Below are 27,279 nucleotides of genomic sequence, written 5' to 3'. Positions count from 1 at the left end.
AATAAATCATCTAAAGCAAAGTCTAGTCTTTTGAAGAAACACCAGATGAAATCTTTAGCTAATTATGAGTTGGACACTATCTATTTGATAAAATATAAATTTTTATCTCAAATATTTAAAAATATAATTTTATGAAGTTTATATTAAATATCTTGAGACAACTCACTTATGTTTTCTTCATATGTTATTTTTACCTTAAAACTCACTGAACACATTTTAAAACGTTATACAACATATTAATTTTCAGTTTTGTATACCTCTGTCAAATTCAGGCAGAAAAAATTAAAATACTGCTCTTTTATAATCTTTAATAATTTTATCTTCAGAATATGACATAACTATGTAAACTAAGCCAAGTATAGAAATTCTTCACATTTTATTTCACACAGGCTAAGTTAACAAAATGATTTCCTCTTTTTAAACGAATTTCATGACGGTCAATACAAACAAGAAAAGTATTATTCATATGAATGCCTTCCAAATTCTCAGTATCAGTAATAAATGATAAGGATTCATATTAAATTGAGACTCTCAGTTTAAATGCGCTTTTTCTTACCCAGACGGCTCTGGATGGTGCCTACGCATTTACTGCTCGGTCTCCTTCCTCTGTTTCCGGTCCTTCACTTGGCTTACACCTCAGGGTGAGAGCCTTCCTTCCCCGTGTTTACAGTCCATTCTCAACCACCTCCCTAACCACACTCACTTGGGAACACAGCTTCTCTCAGCTGACGGCTGCCATCTATCATGTCACCTGCTGCCTTGGAGATGAGAGCCAAACATCTCACTTCGAGTGATACACAGAAACCAGCTTATCAGTCAAGCAGACATGGCCGATTATAGTAACCACATTCTACTGGGCTAAATGTGTGCACAACTGTGGTTCAGAAAGGACCACCTTTCTCCCTTATCTTTGATAGAGAGTTCCCAGCAGAGCATTCTTATTTATTCTGCCCCTTCATATTCTACTTAGACAGGCTCCTGCACTGTAGATACCACATGTGCTTGTTCCTGACTTGACAATGCGGTGAGTGCTTATTCAGCACGGAAGAAATGATTTTTGGTTTTGTTTTGGTTTTGAGAAAGGTATTGTGTTGGTTACTTTTTGTCAACGGGACACAAACCAGAGTCTCTTTGGAAAAGGGAACCTCAATTAAGAAACTGCCTGCATCAGGCTGGCCAGAAGGCATGTCTGTGGGACACTTTCTTGATTAATGATAGATATGAAAAGAGCCACTGTGGGCGGGGCCACCCCAGACAGGCAGCCCTGGGTGTGTAAGAAAGTAAGCTGAGAAAGCCAAGTCCAATGACCTCTATTCTTCCATGGCTTCCGCTTCAATTCTTGCCTTGAGTTCGTGCCTTGGATTCATTTGAATGATGTTCATCTTATTGCCATTCCACTAAGACAAACGCTGTGGTATTTTAAAACATGGGATGAAGGAAGTCACTTATTTAATGATAGAAACTTACGTTGCTTTTCCTTCCCGAAGAAAGATACAAGATAATGAAAACTGGAGAGTGGCAGATACAACTTTTTTAGATAATGGCTTGAATTTTAACTTGACATCAGTTTGAGTTGGCATAGGGCTTGCATACTGTTTCATATTAATGCTGCTAGTAGCAAGAGCTTTCCTCCGACCAGAAGGGGATTCCTGTAAGAGAAAAAAATAATAATGCAAAAATAATAATGCAGTAAGAATTATTTCATAGCTAATAAAAATTAAGAACTTCCTCCACTAAATAATTCTTATAATAAATACAATAATAAAATTGTGATGAACTTTTATATTAAGTAAAGTAGATAAAAAAATAAAACAAAAAGACTTGGCTCAAAAATACTTATACTAGAAGAAAATGTGGGATAAAAGCTCGTAAAGAGCATGTGCAGGGGCTCAGACCGCAATCCCAGCACTAGGGTGGGTGGAGGCAAGAGGATCCTGAGTTCACGGATGGCCCCAACTACATGAGACCCTGCCTCAGGGAAACTAGGAAAGGTTCCAGGTTAGTGTGAGAAATCAATCTGTCATTAACTGCCCTAAATCTTGATTAAATTAATGTAACATGATGGTATTTTCCTGTTAGATCTATAACTTTTTTCTAAGACATTTTGTGATTAATTCTAGTCTTCCTTAAGATCATATATGTCAGTAAAGAAACCATTTTGCAGATCCCATGGCAACACTGCTGACTGATCCCAGCATATCTAAAAAGTCTTTAAAACAGTCAGTGCCCACTCCTCAGAACCATACAACAAGAAGCCTGTCTGCTCTTTAAGGCGTTTAATAATAAGGGTTTAGGAGACTGGCACAAAGAGGATAGAAAATGGCTGGGCATTAGCCATGTGTGAATATCATATAAATTCTGCAGACATATGATAACACATAAGATAACCTTTCATTGTGTTCTATTGGCAAGAGGCAATTCAGATACAAGACAATCTGTGACGATGTAAACCAGAGGTTATATACATCCACTATTTTCTGAGGCTGACATTAGAATTGAAAGTAACATTAAAGCTTAACATTAAAGAAACCTCAGCCTTGGTAATATTCCCTATAAAAAAAAAAAGGAGTTACTAAACAGACATTCAATTACTCAATTTTCCAACCAAGGCAGGAAATTTTATCATTAACACCTTTATTACTGTTCAATAAATCCTGGTTCATCATATGAGAGGTCAATTTGCCTAAAGTAAGGCTATTGTACTTGAATCAAAGCATTATAAGACTTTTATTTATTTATTTTATTTATTAAAGATTTCTGCCTCTTCCCCGCCACCGCCTCCCATTTCCCTCCCCCTTCCCCGATCAAGTCCCCCTCCCTCATCAGCCCAAAGAGCAATCAGGGTTCCCTGCCCTGTGGGAAGTTCAAGGACCACCCACCTCCATCCTGGTCTAGTATGGTGAGCATCCAAACAGCCTAGGCTCCCACAAAGCCAGTACGTGCAGTAGGATCAAAAACCCATTGCCATTGCTCTTGAGTTCTCAGTAGTCCTCATTGTCCGCTATGTTCAGTGAGTCTGGTTTTATCCCATGCTTTTTCAGACCCAGGCCAGCTGGCCTTGGTGAGTTCCTGATAGAACATCCCCATTGTCTCCGTGTGTGGGTGCACCCCTCGCGTTCTTGAGTTCCTTGCTCGTGCTCTCTCTCCTTCTGCTCCTGATTTGGACCTTGAGATTTCAGTCCAGTGCTCCAATGTGGGTCTCTGTCTCCTTTCATCGCCTGATGAAGGTTAATATTCAGGAGGATGCCTATATGTTTTTCTTTGGGTTCACCTTCTTATTTAGCTTCTCTAGGATCACGAATTATAGGCTCAAAAAAAAAAACCAAACCTAACATTTCTTTCTAACAAATAGGTAAAACATAATGTCACCTCCCTAAAGAATGCCTATTTTAGAATGTGGTCTTATCTGTCAGATTATGCACAGCAATATTACACAGAACTATTAGTGCATGCAGATACCTTATGAATGAATTTCAAAAATGCATCAAGCACTTGAGAAGTTAAGCCCTCTCAGAAGAAATACTTAAGAATATGCAAATACCCTCAACTGAATCAAGTTGAACAGATGTGACTATCCCTAACAATACAAGTGTTCTTTTCCCGGTCGCTACTGTCAATCAAAGGATAAGATTAAGGTCCAAGGTTTTGACAATGTGCAAAATGAAAAAGTACAGTCAGGAATATCAATTTATTCCACTGATATGAACAATAATCTCTTATTGTACCTTTAGAATAGCTAACAACCTCTCCATCTAATACGAAATGTAGAGCCCAGGTTGAAAAGCAGGACACACAGACTGTCACGTTATCGCTCTCAGCGCTTGTTCTGTTTCACAAGATGATGACATTCATCCTTGACAGAACAATTTAATTTTGTAATCAACTATGAAATTAACATCACTTAGAAATTTTGAAAGCTGCGTTTGAAGACACGCCTTTTAAGATACAGAGTTTTAGTGATATTTTATTTTTAGAGCAAAGGTTATACAGATAAACTTTTCTGAAGTATTTGATACTGAGTGCCTCTGAAACAATGCGTAATAAAGCATACTGAGTTCTAAATACATTCTGTCACACTGCCTAGCAAAAGCTTTCCAATAGTGCTAATTAAGAAGTAAAATAAACAAAACCAACAGAGCTTATACAAAATAAATGCACTCAGTAACTTCCTAAACTCGCAGACCTACAACTGGCCCAACAACAGGCTGATTTTCAGCAAGTTCCACACCATCATTCTCTCCTTTCTCCACCTCTTGATTCCCTTCTCTTGGACTCTCTCCCCACCCTACTAAGACCCCCACCCTCCAGTCAGGTGGTCACGCCCCAGGCAGTCTAAAATCACATTTTTGGGCCCCCTGAAGAAGTTCCCATGCGGTTCCTATTAAGTTCTCATTCTCACTTTCACGGCTTCCGCTGTTACAGAAAGCCTATATATTTCCATTTCTAAGAGATGCAACTTACTATTGTTAGAAATCAGACAAATTTTGAGATAGAATGGGACATTAGGATTTAGTTCTATAACTAAATTTCAGTTTCACTTTCTCACATTGACAAATGTTTTTGAAAGCTGAACAACAGCAAGTATTGCTAAGAAGCATCATTCGTATTGCTGGGGACCATTTCAACGGGCACAGCCACTTGGGGAACAACTCTGCATTGTCTTCTAAAGTTGAATTCCTGCACATATTATGCCTGAGCAATTCCATCTAGAAAACTGAAAGCACAGAACAACTATCCAATGAAATTATAGCAGAAAAAAGTAAGAGAAAGAAATGGACAGCTGAGCACGAGACATTTAAACTCCCAACAGAGAGGGCCAGAGGTCTTTCCATGACACATTATAGTCAAGATGCCAAAACTATGAAACCAAGAAAAAAAAAATACTAGAAGCTAGAAGAGAAAAAGGACAACTCACATCACAATGGCATCAAACCTCTCAAGAGAAATTCCAAAAGCCGGGAAAAAATAGAATGATATATTTAAAATCCCACGGGTAAGGGCTAAGACCACTACACATAATTATCTTTTCAAATTAACAGAGAAAGAGTTTCGAAATGAGCACCAACTAAAGAAAGTCATGATCACCAATCTAGCAGTGCAGAAAATACTTAAAGGAATCCGAAACACAGGAGGAAGAAGACCTCTATCACACAAGACCAGGAAAGAATAAACTCATGAGAGGAGTGGATGAAAAATATCAACTGGGAAATAACCCAATCTTGTCCGACTCATAAAACCAGCAAATCCCTCACTTGAATAGGGGAGAGAAAAGAAGCAGAACTTACCAGCACTTTTGGGCTGCTCCTGCTGAGTGCTTACAATTAAAAACCAAGAGCAAATGACTAACTTGCCAACACATCTCAAGGTCCTCGTAAAACAACAAGCCAAACCCAACAACAGGAGATGGAAAGAAAGAAAAGAGAAAGCTTGTGCACAGACAATGGGTGAATGCTTTGTTTTGTTTTGAGTTCTGTGTTTAACCTTGTTACACCTGGTATTATGAAACTGATTGTGTATTTCCTCACTAGACATTGGAGATGAAAAGAGAAAGTTTTAGTCCACAAGAATTTTTCGTTCTTTAAGTGATCAGGCCTCCTAACTCTGCTCCTGAACTTATTTTCTCTCATATCCTCTCTCATTTTCTCGGCTCCCTGCCCTGGCCTCCTCATTGTTTCTCAGCCTCACACTTACAGGAACGTTCTTCTTATAAATACTAGCTAGCTAGCGCTCATCGCCTGTCAGATCTTCTCTCAAACTTACTTTCCCAGACTGTGCTTTTCTGAGCACCTTACAAAAAAATTTCAGCTTCTCTCCCAGTAGAACATATTGTCTTTCCTATTGTTTCCCTCCTTTGCACATACTATTAAACAAGCAAATTTTATTTATATACTTCTTTCTCTTTCTACCCTGTAAGTTCAATGAAGGCAGATATCTTGGTGTCTTTGTTTATTGCTGGTCCTAGTTCAAGAACCACTGCTCAACAAATATCTATTGAGTAAACAAGGGAATCGTAATTTTATGACTTTTTATCACAAACACTTTCTGTTCTAGATTTTTTTCCCACATATCTTTAAGGTGCCTACTGTTCATGAAGGCATTCCTCTCCTTAAAAAGAGAAAGAGGGATGTAAGGTTTCTGATGGTAGAGTGACTGGCAATCTGTAACCCACTTCCACTTGCAGAGCTAGGCAGATAGGTCACTAACAGGTAGAAGAAGATGTAAGATGAATAGGATATGACATAAACTGACTCACACAGGTGAGCTGAAGGAAAATGGGAAGCAGTCACCTGGCCTCCTCATTGTTTCCTGTGTCTCAGTTACCGTCTCGCACTTGTTGCTTCCTCCCTTACCAGCAACGTTCTTCTCATAAAAACTGTACAGCTAGCGTCCCTCAAACTCGGTCAACTACGACAAAGCACTTTGTGGAGGGAAGTGACCTACCTAAAATCAGGAAAATCCATAACTTAACCCTCACACAACTGCTCTCAAACCAGGAATCACAGACCTGGTTATAGGCTCCTGCCCCTCTGACCTCTTACTTTAGGACTGTTTCTTCTGCAAGCTTCCACCCCTACCATGAAGCTTTCTACAGTTAACCTGCACAACTCAGAAGTGTTGTTGGGAAAACCAGTCCCACTGCAGGGTGGGCTCCACACCAAGGAGTAGTTGGCCAACACTAAATGAAAACAATGTACTTTTGTCAATGTTTTGTTTTGTTTTGGCGGTTTTTCTCTTAATGAGTTTTTTGTTTCTTTTTTTTTTTTTTGGTGAAAGACATTGAGAGAAAGCATATGCAAGAGGTGGACACAAAGTTGGGTGGGTAAAAAGGGAGAGGTAGAAAAGATCTGGGAGGAGTTGGGGGAGGGGAAATATAATCAAACTGTATGAAAAAAATTTATATATTTTTTATTGATTTTATTAAGCTATACATTTCTCTCTGCTCCCCTCCCTCCTCTACCAACCTCTCCCATGTTCCCGAAATTTACTCAGGAGATCTTATCTTTCTCTACGTCCCATGTAGATTAGATCCATCTATGTCTCTCTTAGTGTCCTCATTGTTGTCTAGGTTCTCTGGGATTGTGATTTGTAGGCTGGTTTTCTTTGCTTTATGTCTCTATGTCTAAATACCACTTATAAATGAGTAGATATAATAATATTAGTCTTTCTGGATCTGAGCTACCTCACTGAATATAATGTTTTCTAGATCCATCTGTTTGCCTGCAAATTTCAAGATGTCATTATTTTTTTTCTGCTGTGGTATCCACTGTGCAAAGGAACACATTTCCCTTATCCACTTTTCGCGCGAGAAGCATTTAGGTTGTTTTCCAGGTTCTGGCTATGACAAACAATGCTGCTATGAACATAGTTGAGCACATGTCTGTGTCGTACTATTGAGCATCCTTTGGGAATATACTCAAAAGTGGTATTGCTAAGTCTTTTTTTTTTTGCCACGCAAGACTTCAGTTTATTAATTTTTGGTAACAATAGTTTAAAAGGTACGAAGGGTCTCATATTACAGAAATATGGGAAATATACAATAAAGAAAAATCGGGGGTCAAACTGCTGAAACACAACAGCATCAGCTAGCAAGAAGGCCAGAGACCAATGTGAATTACTCCAGCAACCAATACGTTTGCTTTCATTGTTTTGGGTTTTAAGACAGCTTCACGTATGTATGTACCCCTAACTATCCCCAAACTCACTAGGTGAATTCTGGATTTTGTTCCCTAAACACAAAAACAGACCAATGCACAGAACAGACTAATTCGCACTGGCTGTTAGGTGCATCTACTGTCTACATTTCAGCCTGCAATCTGAACTGAACACACATTAACAGCCCACACAGTATGGTTTCAGGTGTTTAGTAGGAATTCACCAGGTAAAGCTGGGCATTGTGGCACAAACCCTAATCCCATTGTTTGGGAGACAGAGGTAAGTTTAAGAGGCTGACCTAGTCTGCACAGCAAGTTCTAGGCCTAGTCAGGGTTAATTCAGCAGTACCTGTTCACACACTCAAAAATCTGTATCTTTTAGGAAAGCTGACTTCAGCCCTAGCTTTACCACTGACAAAAATCAAGCTGGTGCATGACCTACCTCTGGAAATCCTATCTACAAAGCATTTTCAAGACTCTGCACTAACTAGAAATGGGGCAAAGAATAACTTGAAAAAAAAAATACCGCTTTTCACAAAAATGACGACTGGGCCTGGGCCAGCCAGCAAGTGTTCCAAATCATGCCGAAGTCTCTCGTGACTCAAAGTTGGAGGTTGTGTGAAGCAGAGATGCTCTGATGTATGGGGTCTCACACACACCCTGTACATGAATAGCACCAGCAGGCTAATGCCTAGATTGCACAGGACTGACTTCAACGCTGATGGAACATCTCAATTAATTCACTGAAGAATTAAGCTTGGCAACACTATTACAAAACACTACTTAGTGCTTGATGTAGAAACCAAATAAAGCAGGCTTTCCCCCTTGACAGTGCTATGTTTGTGTGCAAAGTGCTAGTTTTATTTACAAACTTAGTAAACGCTAAAGTCCACGGGAAGTCAGTCCGAATGAGTGTGATCTATGAGCAGAATGCTGCAACTTGCTTGCTGGCAGGGACTTTGAAACGCCACAGAGTTGTGGCAATAAAAATGGCTCCAGCAGTATCTCCGCCATGAGGCTGGAAAGCTAAGGAATGGACTGGATCCAGCCGCCAAAGCCACAGCTTTAATCCTACATTTATTACTCAGTAATTTGAAGGCTCGCATGGTCAGAAAAAGAGAGATATACAGTAAAGAGAGATTCAAAGACAAAGAAAACCTTTAAATGATTTACACTGTGTTAAAAATATATGCAGACTAAAAGTTAATGTTCTTAAAGTAAAAAACCAAAAAAAAAAAAAAGGAAGAAAGAGAGTAGTTGGGTGTGGTAGGACACACCTTTAATCCCAACACTTGGAAGGCAGAGGGAGATTGACCTCTGTAACTTCAAAGTGTGGTAGCACACACCTTTAATCCCAACGCCTGGGAGGCAGAGACAGGCGGATCTCTGAGAGTTCAAGGACAGCCTGGTCTACAGAGTTATTCCAGGACAAAGATATACAGAAAACCTATCTCAAAAAGTAAAAATAAACAAAATAGAGTTAAAATAAAGCCGTACAAAGATGGAAAATAAACAGAGAATTTTGATACTGTATGCTATTATGCTCTGCTTGAATTGTTTGAATGCTGAGGAAGGAGCAAGAGCTGCTAAAAGATATTTGTTTATAAATGCTACTGAACTAATCCAACATAGATATTTTCAAAATACCTTGACTTTAAAATTTGGATCTAAGGATATGATACTTTGGAAAAGAGTTTCTTCTTTTGTTTTCAGAGGATGAGACACTGTGGACTGCTTTTATCCCAATATGGTATGATAGACCACGCCCTCCTGAAAGGTTGCTGTGAACACCTTCAGAAAATTACTTCACTCAACTGCCGACTGAGATGACCCTGGCACACAGGTTATACCATGAAAGACCTAATTAACGACGCCCCATTCAGCATGAAGCAGTTTGGAGAGAAATAACTGCGCCCATATTCCCAAATACTGTTTATAAATGTTCTTTTACATTTAAAGGGGGATATGATATAGATATGAATAATTTGCATCGGTATGGATTTGACTTTATTGATATAAATTTAAGGTCAATTTTGTTATATGTATATGTATTTCTGATCTTGATTAAGGTATTGTGATTGTGTAGCTCATATAAAAATGTTATGTATATAAGTTGTTAATGAATATTTGTTAATGAATCTATAATAGTCAAGTTTGTAGTCATGTTAGATTTTCTAGATGTACATAGATATATTTTAGATAGACATTCTTCATATCTTTCAAAGACTATGGAATATGCTATTTAATGTTTTAATAACTTAGGGTTTTTCATGACAATGAGACACGTCTGCTCCTGGCAGCACCAATCTATTTCAAGAAGAAAGAAGATGGGCATCGAAGAGGCACCTTATGGAGTTTGATAGCCATTTGGGCAAGAAACTGCTCTTGCCTGGACTGTTGTATAAACTGAACACAGAGAACCCGCAAAGAGAGAGACTACTGAACTTGCCTAAAGGTGAGATGATCTTTTGGGGTTCCTGATTCATGAAGGAGTCTGCGAGTCATTCTGCAGGACACAGAAGATAGTGACTGAACTAACTTTGAAATTTCCTGCTTCACGGAAATGTCTCTGGATACTATGGACCTGTAGGCAGAAGATGGATGCCCCAACGGTACAGAGGAACTTTGGGTGACTGTCCAGGCAGCAAGATGTCTCTGTGATTTCTAGAGTTTTGTAAGTTGCTTACTTCTCGTTTACTTAGGTAATATTATATCCTTCTGGAGTCTTTGATGGAGTTGAAGAATAGATAGATAGTTATAGTTATAGTTTTCCTTTGTTATGATAAAAGATAAAGTAGATGTAAATATTGTAACTGTAATTCTTGCTTTCTAACTGTTTTGTTATATGTAATTTTGCTATGTTAAAGTTAAAGCCTTTCTTTTTTTTTGTTTAAACAGAAAAAGGAGAAATGATAGAGGAAGGTCATTGGTTAAAAAATAAAGAAACTGCTTGGCCCTCATAGGTTAGAACATAGGTGGGTGGAGTAAACAGAACAAAATGCTGGGAGGAAGAGGAAGTGAGCTCTGATGCAGGGCAGCTCCTCTCAGAGACAGACGCCATGCTCCCCTCTCCCGGGCAGACGGGATGAAGCAAGCTGCCAGGTCAGACATGCTGAATCTTTCCCGGTAAGACTGGTGCTACACAGATTACTAAAAATGGGTTAGGCAAAATATGAGAATTAGCCCGTAAGAGGCTAGAGCTAGTGGGTCAAGCAGTGTTTAAATGCATACAGTTTGTATATTGTTATTTTGGGGCATAAGCTAGCCAGGCGACCAGAGCAGGGATGGCAGGAACACAGCCCCGCAGCTCCTACTACAGAAAACGTAAGGCCAGGCATCAGTCCCCGTTTCTTGAGCCAGAATATTGACGCAAAAGAGCCAGAGAAGAAGATCCCTTCCACAGCAGCAAAGGCCACAACTCGTTCTCCATAGGTAGCTTCTTTGTCCCCAATCCAACGCAGGGCCCAGTCGGCCTTCTTTTTCACACAAGGCATTGTCTCAATAGCATTGAAGAGATATTCCCTCTCTTTGGAATCTTTAATGTAAGTGTCGATGAGGAGACTGTACATTTCAGAATGTATGTTTTCCATGGCAATTTGGAAGCCATAGAAACAGCGGGCCTCTGTAACCTGAACTTCTTGGCTAAAGCGCTCCACCAGGTTTTCATTGACTATGCCATCACTCGCCGCAAAGAAAGCCAGGACGTGAGATATAAAATGTCTCTCGTCAGGTTTCAGCGCTTCCCAGTGTTGAATATCCTTGGAGAGGTCCACCTCCTCAGCCGTCCAGAAGGAGGCCTCGGCTTTCTTGTACATTTGCCAGATATCATGGTATTCGATGGGAAAGACCACGAAGCGGCGGGGATTTTCTCTCAGTAAGGGCTCGTCCTCAACGCTGGGCTTAGTAGATTCTTTACGTTCCGGTTCGGCCAGGTCCAGGAAGATTCTCCTCGCAGCCTTGCTCGCCAGGATGCGGGTCCCGCTGAGACTCCGGGGCGTGTTCTCCTTCTCGGACAGGTTGAGTCGCTTCAGCAGCAACACCCTCAGCTGCTGCAGGTCGGTGATGGTGGCAAGCTGGATGCGGGCGGAGAGCATGGCGAGCGAGGGCAGCGGCCGAGGCAAAGGAGAGGGTGGCAGAGTGGCTAGAACCCGGAGCACCTGCTAAGTCTTGAAGAAGATTGTTTCCTAATTTTCTGAGAAATCACCACACTGACATCCAAAGGGGCTGTACCAGCTTGCACTCCCACCAGCAATGCAGGAGTGTTCCCTTTACCCCACAACCTCTCCAGCATAAGTTGTCATCAGTGTTTTTGATCTTGGCCATTCTTACAGGTGTAAAATGGAATCTTAGAATTGTTTTGATTTGCATTTCTCTGATGGCTAAGGATGTTGAGCATTTCCTTAAGTGTCTTTCAGCCATTTTAGATTCCTCTGTTGAGAGTTCTCAGTTTAGGTCTGTACCCTATTTTTTATTGGATTATGTGTTCTTTTGATGACCACTTTCTTGAGTTCTTTGTATATTTTGGAGATCAGACCTCTGTCTCATGTGGGGTTGGTGAAGATCTTTTCCCATTCTGTAGGCTGTCGCTTTGTCTTACTGACTGTGTCCTTTGTTTCATAAGTTTCAGAAGGTCCCATTTATTAATTATTTCTCTCAGTGTCTGAGCTACTGGGGTTATATTTAGGAAGTGGTCTCCTGTGCCAACATGTTCAAGTGTACTTCCCACTTTCTCTTCTATGAGGTTCAGTGTAGTTGGCTTTATGTTGAGGTCTTTGATCTATTTGGACTAGAGTTTTATACATGGTAATAGATATAGATCTATTTTCATTCTTTTACAGGTTGATATCCAGTTATACTACTATCATTTGTTGAATATGCTTTCTTTTTTTCCATTTTATATTTTTGTTTCTTTGTCAAAAATCAGGTGTTTGTAGGTGTGCGAATTAATATCTGGGTCTTCAATTCATTTCCATTGGTCCTCCTGTTTGTTTTTATGCCAATACCAGGCTATTTTCAGTATTGTAGCTCTGTAGTAAAGTTTGAAGTCAGAGATTGTGATGCTTCCAGAAGTTCTTTTACTATATAGGATTGTTTTGGCAATACTGGGTTTTTTGCTTTTCCATATGAAGTTGAATAGCGTTCTTTTTGAGGTCCGTGAAGAATTTTGCTGGGATTTTGATGGGCGTTGCATTAAATCTGTAGATTGCTTTTGGTAAGATTGTCATTTTTACTATGTTAATTCTACCTACCCAAGAGCATGGGAGATCTTTCCATTTTCTGGTATCTTCTTGAATATTTTTCTTCAAAGATTTAAAGTTCTTGTCATATAGGTCTTCCACTTGTTTGGCTAGAGTTACTCCAAGATATGTTATGCTATTTGTGATTATTTCGAAAGGTGATGTTTCTCTGATTTCTTTCTCAGCCCATTATCATCTGTGTAAAGAAGCACTATTAAGGAGAGGGAGGAGGAGTGGGGGGAGAGGGAAATGGGAGGATAGGAGGAAGTGAAAATTTTTAATAAATAAATAAAAATACAAAGAAGCACTATTGATTTTTTTTTTGAGTTAACTTTGTACCCTGCTACATTACTGAAAGTGTTTATGAGTTGTAGAAGTTCCTTGGTAGAATTTTTGGGGTCGCTTATGTAAACTATCATATCATCGGCAAATAGTGAGAGTTTGACTTCTTTTCCAATTTGTATCCCCTTGATCTTCTTTTGTTGTCTTATTGCTCTAGCTAGGACCTGAAGAACTATATTGAATAGATACAGAGAGAGTGGACAACCTTGTCTTGTTCTTGAATTCAGTGGGATAGCTTTGAGTTTCTCTCCATTTAGTTTGATGTTGGCTGTTGGCTTGCTGTATATTGCCTTTTTTATGTTTAGATATGTTCCTTGTATCCCTGCTCTCTCCAAGACCTTTATCATGAAGGGATGTTATATTTTGTTGAAAGCTTTTTCAGCATCTAATGAGATGATCATGTGGTTTTTATTTTTTAGTTTGTTTATATGGTGGATTACGTTGACAGATTTTCATAGGTTGAACGATCTCTGCACCTCTGAGATGAAGATGATTTGATCATGGTGGATGATGTTTCTGATGTGTTCTTGGATTCTATTTGCCAGTATTTTATTGAGTGTTTTTGCATCAATGTTCATGAGTGAGATTGGTCTGTAATTCTCTTTCTTAGTAATGTCTTTATGTGGATTGGGCACAAGGGTAATTGTAGCCTCATAAAAAGAGTTTGGCAATGTTCCTTCTGTTTCTATTGTGTGGAACAATTTGGAGTACTGGTATTAGTTCTTCTTTGAAAATCTTGTAGAATTCTACACTGAAATCATCTGGTCCTGGGCTTTTTTGGTTGAAAGACTTTTGATGACTGTTTCTATTTTTTTATCAGTTATTGGTGTATTTAATTTGCTTATCTGGTCTTGATTATATGAAAATTTTTAATTAAAAAATGTGACTAAAATTACAAACTCGTGTTAACAAGTCTATAAAATAAATATGCTTTCTATATAAAACAACCTAGTGAGATAAACATCCATCTTGCATTTTTATATTATTTCTTCAGTCTTTTTCGCTCTTTAAAATCTCTGTAATGACTAGTTGAAAAATCAGTTCTACTGGCATGCTCAGTCTGTGTTGCGATCTGTATCCTTTCAGTTTAACAATGTGAAGAAAACCAAGTCTCACAGATAGGTAGTTGAGAAAAAACTAATATTTTAGTAACTTCGTATGATTTTGTGTCTTCACACTTGATACCATCCCAAAATTCAAGTAGTTGTTTCTTAAAGGTTAATGGTAACAGAATCTGAAAACCTTATCAATGAACTTTTTAAGCCCTGGGAAAGTAAAAATCCATTGTAGTATAATGAACGCTGACTGAGTTGTCTGCCCATCCACAATTTTTCAGTCTCATACTTTGTGTTTGGGGAAGAGTGGACTCTCAGATATTAAAACACTTTATTATTCTGTACCAAAAATAAATTATATTTTTCTATACTGCCACTTATACTACCAAAAAAACCTCTTAAGCATTAAGAAACTATAAAACTAAATGTGTCAGGAAGAATGTTTTAAAAATTCTATTTTTTCACTCAAAGTTTGAGTTTTTCAGAGACTAAGTAGTTTTAGTTGCTTATCTGCAAGTATTGAGTTTAGTTTGTTCAATTAAAATAAACTGTTAAGCTTGAATAAGCACAATTTTTACTAGTATCTTTTTTTCAAGAACTATGTCTCAGGAAAAGAGCAGTTACTTGAGTTACAAGCTCTTTGCTGTGATGCTGTCCTTGTGGTACACATTAGTGCTCTGTGCAGACATTTTGCTTTGTTTACAGCATATTACTAAGACTGGTATTGAGACTTAATTCTTACCCTGATTCTAGAGTCTTAGCTTTACTCAGTAAGGCAATAATACTAGGTTCCACCCTGTGGAACATTCTGGACCTTTCCTGAATCTCTCTCTACACAGTGGAGAAAGGTAAACCTAGTTCAAGTAGAAGCCCTGCATGAAAACTGTGAGAGACAGCTGTCATCCAGAATGCCTAGTTCAGTTATTAGTATCGTTTCATGAGTCTACGATGGTCATTTCAGAACTAGTTTTAAATTTTTTGGTATATTATTCCTGTTTTTAGCTATTTTCCAGAGCCCAGAGCACCTTGCAATTTTTACTCTGCTTCTCTGACAGAAGCAGAAGCCTTAATCTGACCTTTATAAACAACTATCATAAAAAGTTTACTTGTCTCACATGGTTATACTTAAGACTAATCAAGATCTCTGGGTATCTGTTTTATGGGAATTCTCTAGATGCACATCTGTGACCATCAGCAAACTGCATCATGTTCCTGTTTTGTCCATGCCGTTGCCATGCCTTAACATCACCATAAGCATGCACCAACTACCTCATGGGAAATTAGTGCCTGCAACATCCAGCCTTTTAGAATGGTCCTTGGGTCTATTCACACCCTTGTCCTTGAGAACTCTGAAGTTCTAAGCACTACAGAATCAGGGCACCAGGAGATGATATGACAAGCAACTGGAATTCTGAAGAGCAAGCTAAATTAATGCTGTCTTTAAATTCTGAGTTGGAAATCTTGCCCTCTGTCTCATGATTACATGAATTATTTCACAGTGAAAAGAATAAGTACTCAATTATCTAGATAAACACCCTCATTACTCATTAAAGAATCAAAATTGTCCAATGAGATAATAGAGAATTTTGAAGACATGTTAGCAGTTTCTTAATCCAACCTGCCACTTCAATACAAGAACCTCTTACAACATACTATTTACTAGAGAGCTGTTTTGGTACTTGGCATTCTCAAACTACCTAAAAACTCAAATTGCTGTTCTTTGTGAAACAAAATTATTTGGTATACTGCATTAGCAAGACAAAAAAAAATCACATTTTACAAAGTTATTGAGAGCTAATTATGTGTCCAGCATTCTTTTCTTTAGTTCCGAGATGCCACTTTAAACTTTACGCTGAAAAGATAAAGTTCATCTAGAAGGGCAACAGCTCTGACTTTCAAAACTGTGATGCTGGTCTTCCAAACTGTCACAGCACAGCATTTCTCGGGCCATGCTGATCTCTGCTTCACCAGCAGACCAAAAGGAAGCACTACAGAATTTAATTTGGAATTCACGGAGCAATTAAATGCTAAAGTAGACATGCTACAGGGAGCTCTCTCAACCACAAAGACTTAATTAGAAACCGTATCAGCTAAAATAACCAACTTAGATGCTCTGGTGGAAGAGACTTATAGCAAAGTGTCAACAGGAAGAATCACCATTTAAAAAATCCTAATGAGATATATTATCATTTAGAAAGCTATACTGATTTGAAAACCGAATCTAGCTTTCCTCTAAAATAACCATCTAAATAAAAACCTCAATCTCTCAAAAGGGAAACTCCAGGTGTACATAGAATACAAGTTGAAGTATTTCCTCAGAGGTCTAAACAGGTTGTAGGTGGTCCAAACTTGAAAGGAAAAAAAAAAGGAGAGACCCTAGTGCCAGCTCTACTACAGAACCGGAAGGTTTATATCAGCCTCCTCCCATGAGACGCAAAGGAAAATAGCGAGAGTCCACTTGTTTAATCTTATGAAAGTAAATTAACAAATTTTAAAATTAAGTCTTCATTAGATGTAAGAAAGAAACACAATCACCTCAAGTTTCAAAAATAATTTATTCTGAGGCTTCGTGTCTTTCATGGCCATGAGTAAAAAGCACACGCTGCTATGGATGCCTAGGTCTCCACACTATTTCCAAGGTCCACATCTAAGCGCTCACTGTGCCACAAATACAACACAGTCGAACTGAGCTCAGCAATACCCTCACGGGAGCCCTTCCCTTTGTTTTCACCTCACTGAACTAAAGTGGTTCTACCTGCTAAATCTCTCCCAAGTTTGGACTCTTCTACTTCTGCGGCCCCTTCCTCCTAAACCCAAGCCTCAACAAATGGACATGTCTTCCTTTCTCTAGCTTCATACATAGCTATGTCCCATCTTTTAGGAGTCTATGAGATCAATCATGTTTTAAATATTACACCTTCTGAATTGCATAAAAATTCACTATAGAAAACTGCTAATGTACAAGTATCAAAAATCCATTCACACTTTACTGGCTAAGCAAAACCATGGCTTTTGTGGTGTATTTTTCTCTAGTTTTTATAAGTACTATACATAAATCCTATTATAATTTGACACATATTATTCTATAATATGGCTACATCACAAATTTTATAACTATTTCTTGTTATTTTGTATAAATGCACTTCTAATTTGCTACTCTTAAAAACCATGCTGTACTGAACATTTTTATAAACAAAGTATTTGGGACTCTATTTCTTAGGGAGGATTTTCAGAAGTGAGAATTTTTTTTCCATTTTACTTATTTATGTTATGCATACAGGTGTTTTATCTGCATGTACATCTGTAAACCACATGTGTGCCTGGTGCCTGCCAAGGCCTCAGAAGGGCGTCAGAAATCCTAGAACTGGAGTTAGACAGATGTGGGTGTTGGAAGTCCTGACTCCTCTGCAAGAATAGTCAGTGTCCTTAACTACTAAGCCATGTCTCCAGATCCAGAAGAGAATTAAAATAATAATAGTGGTAGTAATAATAATTCTAAGAGGGCTGGGGAGATGGTTCAGCGGGTAAAGCACTTGCTGCACAAGTGTGAAGATCTACGTGTGAACTCTCAGAATTACATAAATCTGGGCACAGGAGTGTGCTAGATCTAGGGTGGGCTGAATATGAATGTCCCCCACAGGCTCATAGATTTGAATATTTGGTCATTAGGGAGTGGCACTACTTGCCAGGGGTTAGGAGCTGTGACCTTGTTGGGGGAAGTGTTTCACTAAGGGTGGGCTTTGGGGTTTCAAATGCTCAAGCCAGGCTAGAGTCCCTCTATTCCTGCTGCCTGCTGATCCAGATGTAGAACTCTCAGCCACCTCTCCAGCATCATGTTTCTTTGCTGCTGCCACGCCTCCTGCCATGATGATAATGGACTGCACCTCTGAACCTCTAAGACGGCCCCAGTTAAATGCTTTCCTTTATAAGAGTTTCCTCATCACAGCAATAGAACACTGACTAAGACAAAGTTGGAACAAACATGGGGGTGGAGAAGAGATAGAATTCCCAGGATTCAGCTAGCCTGGTATATGTAGCGACAAGCAAAAATGCAGAAAAAGAAAAAACCAAACCAACCTGTCTCAGCGAGTGGGAGCAATGATTGACACCTGAGGTTGTTCTTTAAGCTCCACATGTGTACGTGCATGTACACCCATTCAGAAGCAAATATGCACGCACATACAAAGATAAAAGTATTATCTAAATATTTTTAACTATCACTAAATTGCTTTCCCAAGGAAATTATACTAACCTATAACCTTGTGCATATAACAAAGCTAGTTTCACCAAACATGCTCAGAACAGTACTGTTTTTTTTTTCTTTAATTACTTGCTCTGCTGTAAGAAAGCTGGTATGTCATTGGGTTTTTTTTTTGCATTTATTTGATAATCTGTAACTTTTAAATTTATTCATAATGTTCCATCTGCATTTTCACCTCTATACCCTTTATTCCTTATCTATTTAGGTCTTTTGTTTGAAAAAAAAAAAGACTTCTAGGGGTTGGAGAGATGGCTCAGAGGTTAAGAGCACTGGCTGTTCTTCCAAAGGTCCTGAGTTCAATTCCCAGCAACCACATGGTGGCTCACACCATTCGTAATGAGATCTGGTACCTTCTTCTGGCTTGCAGACAGACATACAGGCAGAACACTGCATGTAATAAATCTTTTTGAAAAAGACTTCTAGAACTCTTTAGTACAGAAAATATTAAACTTCTGCTTGCTGCATTGTTGCTAATATTTAGTACTTTCTTGCTTTGTCCATCAGGATTTCTTTTTTTATTAACATAATTCTTTATTGATTCTTTGGGAATGTCACATCATGTACCCCAATCCCATGCACCTCCAAATCCCTGTAGTATCTCCCCTCAAAGAAAACCACCCCCAAATAATTTATTTTATTTTTTAGGAGTCTTTTTTTAAAAGATGTATTTATTTATTATATATACAATGTTCTGCCTGCATATACTCCTGCAGGCCAGAAGAGGGGACTAGATCTCATTATGAATGATTGTGAGCCACCATGTAGTTGCTGGGAATCGAACTCAGTACCTCTGGAAGAGCAGCCAATGCTCTTAACCACTGAGCCATCTCCACAGCCCCCAAAATAATTTAAAACAAATAAAACAACAAATAAAACCACCTCTATCCTCCATCTTTCCCCAACACCTCCTCATTCATCCTTGTGGCACTGGGAACTGCAGGGTGTCACTCAGTGTACTCATTGTTCACTGCAATGGTTCAAGGCCTCTGGCCCCTGCACACCATCATCACTGGGCCCTCACCAAAACTCCTCTCAGACATCCTGCTGCTGTCCCGAGTCATGGAGATCCTACAGTTACCGTTCAGCAGGACCAGTCCCTTCGCACACACCAGGAGGTCACAGATGGGGTAGATGTTATGGTAGGACAACCCAAGGCCCAGAATGTGCGTCTGGGTGATTAGCCGAGCTGGTCAGTCTAGGCCATTGGGACTACCCACCTCAGGTGAGGGGCAGAGCCAGGTTTCCCAGGCCCATGCCATCTGGGCCAGCTCTCCCATGTCCATGATGAGGGGTGGTGCCATCTCCAAGTGCAAGGGCCAGCTCTCCCATGAGGGGCAAGGCCAGCTCTCCTGCTGCAGTGTCTATCGAGGGGCAGGGTGGGTAAAGGGAGGAGCTGGGTTAGCACAGTCCTCAGATTTCAACATGCATGATTCCTTTGACCCTCTGTGGTAACAGGGGCCATGAACATCAACACAGACTCCAGGTTCATCGGGATTTCTAAATGTGCAGAAGTAATCACATTTCTGGTTTCTGGTTCTATATGTAAGGCACTTCAAAATCACTACCCTGTCTTCACAAAAGCAAAAAATTGAATGAACAAACTAAAAAGTACCAAGTCTTAGAAAAATAAGAAAAGTTAGTTTGTAGGGTAAACTAATGCCCATTAAATTATGCAGTTAGACAGGCAGATAAAAAGGATTGTAACATACTGAGGCACAAACCCTCTTGGTAACCAAGGTTAAGATAGGAAAACCAGCTGTAATTGAGGAATTGCTAGAGGACAGGAATGGTTAAATCTGCAAATTAAAACAACTGAGGAACCCATTCATACATATCCATACTAATACTTTTAAGTATTACTTCCAAGTGCTAACTACCTGAGAAAACTCACCCTTGCTAATAAGGGAAGAAAGAAACCACTGTGAAATACACCGGATAGTGCCAAGGTCTTATCTAGCCTTCCCTACAAAAGCTTTATCAGAGTCTGACTGACCAGGAGGAAGAGAAACATCGAGCACAGTCTTTTCTAACATACCATCCAACCTAGGAAGGGAGGAAATTGGAAAGCATTTGCCATTTCACACCCCAGAGGCACAAGCACCCTGAAAAATCTGAGTTTATCACCTCTACCACTTCTTAACACCATTACTCAAGAGTTGCTCACAGCAGTTCCCTTTTACCCAGTATATCATATCCAGCCATCGAGAGAAGAAAAAAAAAAAAAAAAAAAAAACAAAGGCAAGTCACATTAATGGCAAAAACCATGGTCTGAAGAAAAGAACAAGCATCAGAACAGATTTGGGTATGAAAAGAATGTTAGAATGATCAGAACAAGAATTAAGAACTAAGATGAATATGCTAAGAGACCAGGCATTCAATAAAGCAAAGAGTCCCTAACACAGGAAGGGAATTGTAAGCAGTAACAGGTATTCTACAGAAGAACCACTGCTTGTGTAAGAGAACTTCTGGGAGACATGGCACACCGGTCACTGCCTCTGCATACCCAAAACCAACAGAAAATAAGCTGCAAATGGAGAAAGACTCCAAAAGTCCAAAAGTCTCAAAGGTTACAGGATACTGGAAGAGAGAAGAGAGAAAGATGGGCGACACCTGGAATCCGCCAGGCCCAACAGCGAGTGCTTCTCCGCTTTCTGCCCTTCTGGTGAAAAGGCAGACAGAAAACATCACCAGAAGGTAAGCTGGGAGGCCCTGGAGAAAAAAGACAGGCAGGCCCTCCTCAGGTAACCACAGAGTCCTCACTAGCCTCACAGTCAGCTACAGGTTTCGGCAAGACTGTGACAAACCAAAGCAGGAGGCTCCGCTCTGGCACTGGAACAGACTCGTCAAGGGAGAATGACCTTGGAGTAACATGACCTGGGGTAAGCTGTGAAGCCAGCTTAGCTGCTGTCTGCTACTGCAGAGAACAAGAACTCTAAGGCTCTAGGCATGCACTTGACATCTCAGCTCGCAGATTCAAGTATCATCTTCCACTCAGACAAGAGTTGGTCTAACACTCCACCTCCCTACACTCTGCTTCTTTCTTTCCTTTATTAAATATTATTTCTACTCCATTGTGTTTGTGTGTGTTTACGCATGTGCACGTGTGCCTGCAAATGTGTACATGTGTGCAGAAGCCAGACGTCAACCACTGAATGTCTTTTCAACCCCTCTCTACTTTACCCTCAGTTTGGTTGTTGAGACAGGATCTCTCCCTGAACCTGGAGCTTAGAGATTAGAATGGATGACCAGCAGGACCCAGGGGTCTTCGGTCTTTACCTTCCACAATTGCTAGGCCTGGTTTTCTCACATGGCTTTGAAGGAATCAAATTCAGTTCCTCTCTATTGTATTATTGTACTGTGCTTCTTTCTTCATATTTGTTTTTGATTGTGCGTATATGCACACATGACTGTGTGTGTACACAAATTGGGAGTAAGTGAAGGTGTCCTCAAGAAGTCAAAGGCAGCAAAGTTAGAGGCAATTGAGAGCCACCCAACAGGTACTGAGAACTGAGCTGGGTCCTCTGCAAGGGCAGCACTCTCCTCTCCCACCCACTGAAAGCTCTCCAACCCATATTTTCTTATTCTTACTCTAATGACTAAGTATGTTCCTCTGATGACCAGTCTCTTCAGTTCTTTGTATGATCTCAGACCTCTGTCTGATGTGGGGTTGGTGAAGATCTTTTCCCATTCTGTAGGCTCTTGTTTTGTCTTGTCGACGGTGTCCTTTGCTTTACAGAAGCTTTTCAGTTTCAGGAGGTTCCATTTATTAATAGTTTCAGTGTCTGTGCTACTGGGGTTATATTTAGGAGGTGGTCTCCTGTGCCAGTGCATTCAAGTGTACTTCCCACTTTTTCTAATATGAGGTTCAGTGTGGCTGGCTTTATGTTGAGGTATTTGATCAATCTGGACTTGAGTTTTATGCATGGTGATAGATATGGGTCTATTTTCATTCTTCTACATGTTGATATCCAGCCATCAAAAGGACAAATAATCCAGTAAAAAAAAATGGGGTACAGACCTAAACAGAGAATTCTCAACAGAAGAATCTAAAATGGCTTAAAGACACTTAAGGAAATGCTCAAGATCCTTAGCCATCAGAGAAATGCAAATCAAAAGAACTCTGAGATTCCATCTTACACCTGTAAGAATGGCCAAGATAAAAAACACTGATGACAACTTATGCCTGAGAGGATGTGGGGAAAAAGGAACACTCCTGCATTGCTAGTGGGAGTGCAAATTGGTATAGCCCTTTTGGACATCAGTATGGTGATTTCTCAGAAAATTAGGAAACAACCTTCTTCAAGACTCAGCAATACCACTTTTGGGTATATACTCAAAGGATGCTCAATAGTACCACAAGGACATGTGCTCGACTATGTTCATAGCAGCATTGTTTGTCATGGCCAGAACCTGGAAACAACCTAACTGCCCCTCAACCAAAAAATGGATAAGGAAAATGTGGTATATTTACACATGGAGTACTACACAGCAGAAAAAAACAATGAGATCCTGAAATTTGCAGGCAAACGGATGAATCTAGAAAATATCACATTGAGTGAGGTAACCCAGACCCAGAAAGACAAACATCATATGTACTCACTCATAAGTAGCTTTTAGACATAAAGCAAAGGAAACAAGACTGTAATTCACAATCCCAGAGAACCTAGACAACAATGAGACAAACATGAATCTAATCTACATGGGAATTAGAAAAAGACAAGATCTCCTGAGTAAATTGGGAGCATGGGGACCAGAGAAGAGGGTAGAGGAAGGGAGGGAAGCAGAGAAAATGTATAACTTAATAAAATCAATAAAACAAATCCTCATCAAATGATGACTGGCAAATCTCCAAGCTTGGATCTTCTCATGTCTCCCTTAGACCAGATAGGCTGAGACCTCTGATTCCTGGATAGCAGACAGTATGTATAAGTCGTTCCTAACCTTCCTAATGCTGAAACCCTTTAATACAGTTCCTCGTGTTGTGGTGACCCCCCAACCATAAAATTATTTTCATTGCTACTTCATAACTGTAATTTTGCTACTGTTATGAATTGTAATGTGTTAGTCAACCTCTGTGAAAGGGTCATTTGACTCCCCAAAGGGGTCACGTCCCACAGACTGAAAAGCGCTGGTCTATCTAATTGTTCAGCATATAATAAGTAACAGAAAACAGAACTTCTGGATAAAAGTCTCAAAGGGGAAACTTAAGTCAGGAGAGGAAGACAGGGAAAATCACATGGCTGTGGAGAGGGAAATAACCCCTCATTCTGAAGTCTGGATAGAATCCAGGCTACATGAGAACAATCTAGATGACAGCATATCATATATAGCTAAGCTACAAAATACAAGCATTTCTATTGGCTTCTCCACAGAAGGCACAAGGAACAGTCAGTCTGCACGAGGAAGTGGAGGATAAACGAGGACACAGACACGGCCGCATGGGACTAGCATAAAAACTACGGGACAACAGCTCTTCTGTGTCCTACCTACTACATTATATTTGAATGCTGTAGATACATGGCTTGGATTAGCATGTGTGGTTTCTAAGGAGGTGGGGCAACCCTACAGATGCTGTGTTTTCTCCTCCAGGTAGCTATTTTAGCAGCTTGTGTGACCAGCTTCAAAAGCACTTCAAGAATACAAGTAAAGTACCATTGTTTTGAGGTGTACTGCTCTTCTTGGCTCTCTAGATTCTGGTGTAATGTGACACACTTTTCACAGAGATTTGTTGGCCTTTGAGCCAAGTGTCTCAGGTATTCCTTTAAAAGGCTATTCTTCGTCTACAGGGGACTTAAAGGCATGAACGGTGAGGAGAAAGAGGTAGCCAGTCTTCACATTGATGTTCCAATTTCATAGCTCCAGTATAATTACGTACTGAAATATTTTTGATGGGATTGAATTTGCTTCAGGGCAATTTGTAGGATCTTCTTTAAATTAAAAAAAAGCATACAGATAATTACCATTACTTTCTGTGATATTTTAAGTACAACCTGAGTTTTCAGTGTTTTTCAGCTTCAGGGTGATAAAATACCTTAAGCTTTCTTTCTACAGTTAAAAAGCCATAATTAACCATTTAAAATAAAAGCTGAACCATGCTATTCAGTTGTAGCATAATTCTCTAAAATACGGTGTAAATAAAAGGTATAATAATAAAGATAAATCTAAATCAGAATCAGATCAATTAGGTGATTTGTGCTTCTCAATGAGGATTGTGCACAATGAGTTTTGTACAGGTATCTAGTATACACTACCTTGGAAAAGCTGTAAAATCTAGAGGGTGTGGCTAACTGGTGGAGAGCAACAGTGCATGACCAGCACGAGAAAGGCCCCAGGTTCAGTCCCCGCACAGGAGGAAACCAGCTATATAATCTAACCAGTGTTACCACAGAGTGCTTTCCTTCTTCAAGCATTGATGTGAAGATATGACACACAGTGGGGATTACAGACACAGTCTGACAACAGAGCTCTGTTGTGGGGAGCTGCGGGCCTCTTTCCATAGCCCAGCTCCCTGCCGCACAGCTAGCTTTACCCGAAATAACAACACACGCATTGTATTTTTTTAAACACTGCTTGGCCCATTAGTTCCAGCCTCTTATTGGCTAGCTCTTACATATTGATCTAACCCATTTTTAATATTCTGTGTAGTACCATGAGCTGGCTTACCAGGAAAGATCTTAACCTGTGTCTGTCTGGAGTGGGAGAATCATGGCGACTCACTGACTCGGCTTTTTTCTCCCAGCATTCTGTTCTGTTTACTCCACCCACCTAAGGGTTGGCCTATCAAATGGGCCTAGGCAGTTTTTTTATTAATTATCCAATGAAAGCAACAGATTAATACAAGACCCACCTCCATCATTTCCCCTTTTTCTGTTTAAACAAAAAAGAAAGGCTTTCACTTTAACATAGTAAGATTACATATAGCAAAACAGTTATCAAGTAAGAATTACAGTTACAATATTTATATCTATTTTATCTTTTATTATAACTAAGGAAAACTATAACATAACTAACCATTTTTTAATTTTATCAAAGACTCCAGAAGGATATAATATTACCTAAGTAAACAAGAACTAAGAAACTTTAAATTTTAGAAATGACAGAGACATCTTGCTGCCTGGACAGTCACCCAAAGTTTTTTTGTACTGTTGGGGCATCCATCTTTAGCCTTTAGGCCCATAGTATCCAGCAGACATTTTTATCAAGCAGGAAATTTTAAAGACAGTTTAGTCATTTTTTGTTGTGTCCTATAGAATGTCTCGTAGACTCTTTTATGAATCAGGAACCCCAAAAGACCATCTCACCTTTAGGCAAGTTTAGCAGTTCTTTTTTTGTGGGTTCTTTGTGTCCAGTTTATATAACAGTCCAGGCATGAGCAGTTTCATGTCCAAATGGCTATCAAACTCCATAAGGAGCCTCTTTGATGCCCATCATCCTCTTGAAGTAGATTGGTGCTGTCAGGAGCAGACGTGTCTCATTGTCATGAAAAGCCCTAAGTTATTAAAACATTAAATTGGTATAGATTTTAAGGTCAATTTTGTTATATGTATATGTATTTCTGATCTTGATTAAGGTATTGTGATTGTGTAGTTCATTTAAAAATGTAATGTATAATTAGAAAATATAGGTTGCTAATGAATAATCATAAATAATAGTCAAGCTTGTAGTCACGTTAGTTAGATTTTCTAGATATATAGAGATATATTTCAATTAGGCATTCTTCATATCTTTCAAAGACTACAGAGCTCTATACTGTTCTCTGCATGGCAGTACACAGGGCTTATTCTATGGATTCCTCAATTCTGATACTGAAGTAATAAAAAAAACCACAACTAACCATAACAATAATTGACCATGCCAGACACTGTCTTCCAGAACACGTGCTAAGGAGCACGTCTATGAAATAGGCATGTTTTTATCCCCACTTTACAGTTAGTAAGTTATTACACCACTAAGGAAATATCCAGGCCCATCCACTCTTAAATATCACAACTAGTACCATTTAAATGTCTCCGAAGAGGCAAACGCTGACTGCACCTGACATACACAAAGAAGAATTGAGGGTTTCCCCTGATATCTAGTTTTCAATGAATCAAAGACTATCTTCTAAACTTTGTTATAATTTGTATGTTTGTTTGCGAGGGGCAGAGGGGAGTTGCCAACATCCATGTGCATAAGGATGTCCACAGAGACTGGAAGGGAAGGAGTTACATCAGCAGTTGTGAGCACTTTCACCTGGGTGCTAGAAGTTACCATTAAATCACTGAGCTATCGCAAAAAAGCCCCAAAACCTATTTTGATTTCCTTACATATCTCCCTATTTCCATAGAGTTCTGACAACCTTGGAAGAAAGTATGGAAAAAAAAAAACAATGTTGTACTTCATTTGCTGTAACAGCAGTTAGTAGCTAACTGACCCCTTGTCTTCTCTGGTTTGTTTGGTTTTGAAGCCCATTCTCATCATTTGCCTATTCTAAAATAACAATTAACTGGACCCGCATTACCATCTTGTCAAAGAGTACTGCTACTGTTATCACTCCAATTTAAACTGCCTAGAGCTCAGCAAGGCTTATTTGTTAGCTAAAATTCTATCTTTAATATGCATATGAAGATACAAGAAGCTTACAGAACACCAAATAAACTGAATCAAAAAAAAAAGTCCCCTCGCCACATAATAATCAAAACACTAAACATACAAAATAAAGAAGGAATATTAAGAGCTGCAAGGAAAAAGGA

At 39.4% G+C, this 27,279-nt stretch overlaps 2 protein-coding genes across 11 annotated transcripts in view; both read right to left on the bottom strand.

Moving 5' to 3' along the window:
• Positions 1–27,279, bottom strand: part of Ehbp1 (EH domain binding protein 1) — a 271,901-nt gene that overhangs the window by 158,182 nt on the left and 86,440 nt on the right. For all 10 annotated transcript variants that reach the window (XM_057771152.1, XM_057771151.1, XM_057771154.1 and 7 more), the window contains exon 6: positions 1,468–1,649. In XM_057771152.1, coding sequence (XP_057627135.1) covers positions 1,468–1,649 — 182 coding nt within the window. The remainder of the gene's footprint in view (positions 1–1,467; positions 1,650–27,279) is intronic.
• On the bottom strand, positions 7,703–11,746 carry LOC130875586 (ribonucleoside-diphosphate reductase subunit M2-like). Its single transcript, XM_057771613.1, has 2 exons — positions 10,884–11,746; positions 7,703–7,727 (listed from the first exon to the last, which is right to left on the bottom strand). Exons 1-2 carry the CDS (start codon positions 11,744–11,746, stop codon positions 7,703–7,705), a joined length of 888 nt encoding a protein of 295 aa, XP_057627596.1.

Source organism: Chionomys nivalis, chromosome 6 (assembly GCF_950005125.1).
Source record: "Chionomys nivalis chromosome 6, mChiNiv1.1, whole genome shotgun sequence".
NCBI lineage: Eukaryota > Metazoa > Chordata > Mammalia > Rodentia > Cricetidae > Chionomys > Chionomys nivalis.
This window is presented reverse-complemented; position numbering and strand designations above follow the sequence as displayed.

What these genes read in the sequence shown, in the direction of transcription:
- LOC130875586 (XM_057771613.1), bottom strand. Translation starts at nt 11,746, where the DNA reads ATGCTCTCCGCCCGCATCCAGCTTGCCACCATCACCGACCTGCAGCAG. An exon ending in AAAATAACAATATACAAACT is followed by an intron (nt 7,728 to 10,883) that starts GTATGCATTTAA and finishes TTTTGTGTTTAG; the next exon opens with GGAACAAAATCCAGAATTCA.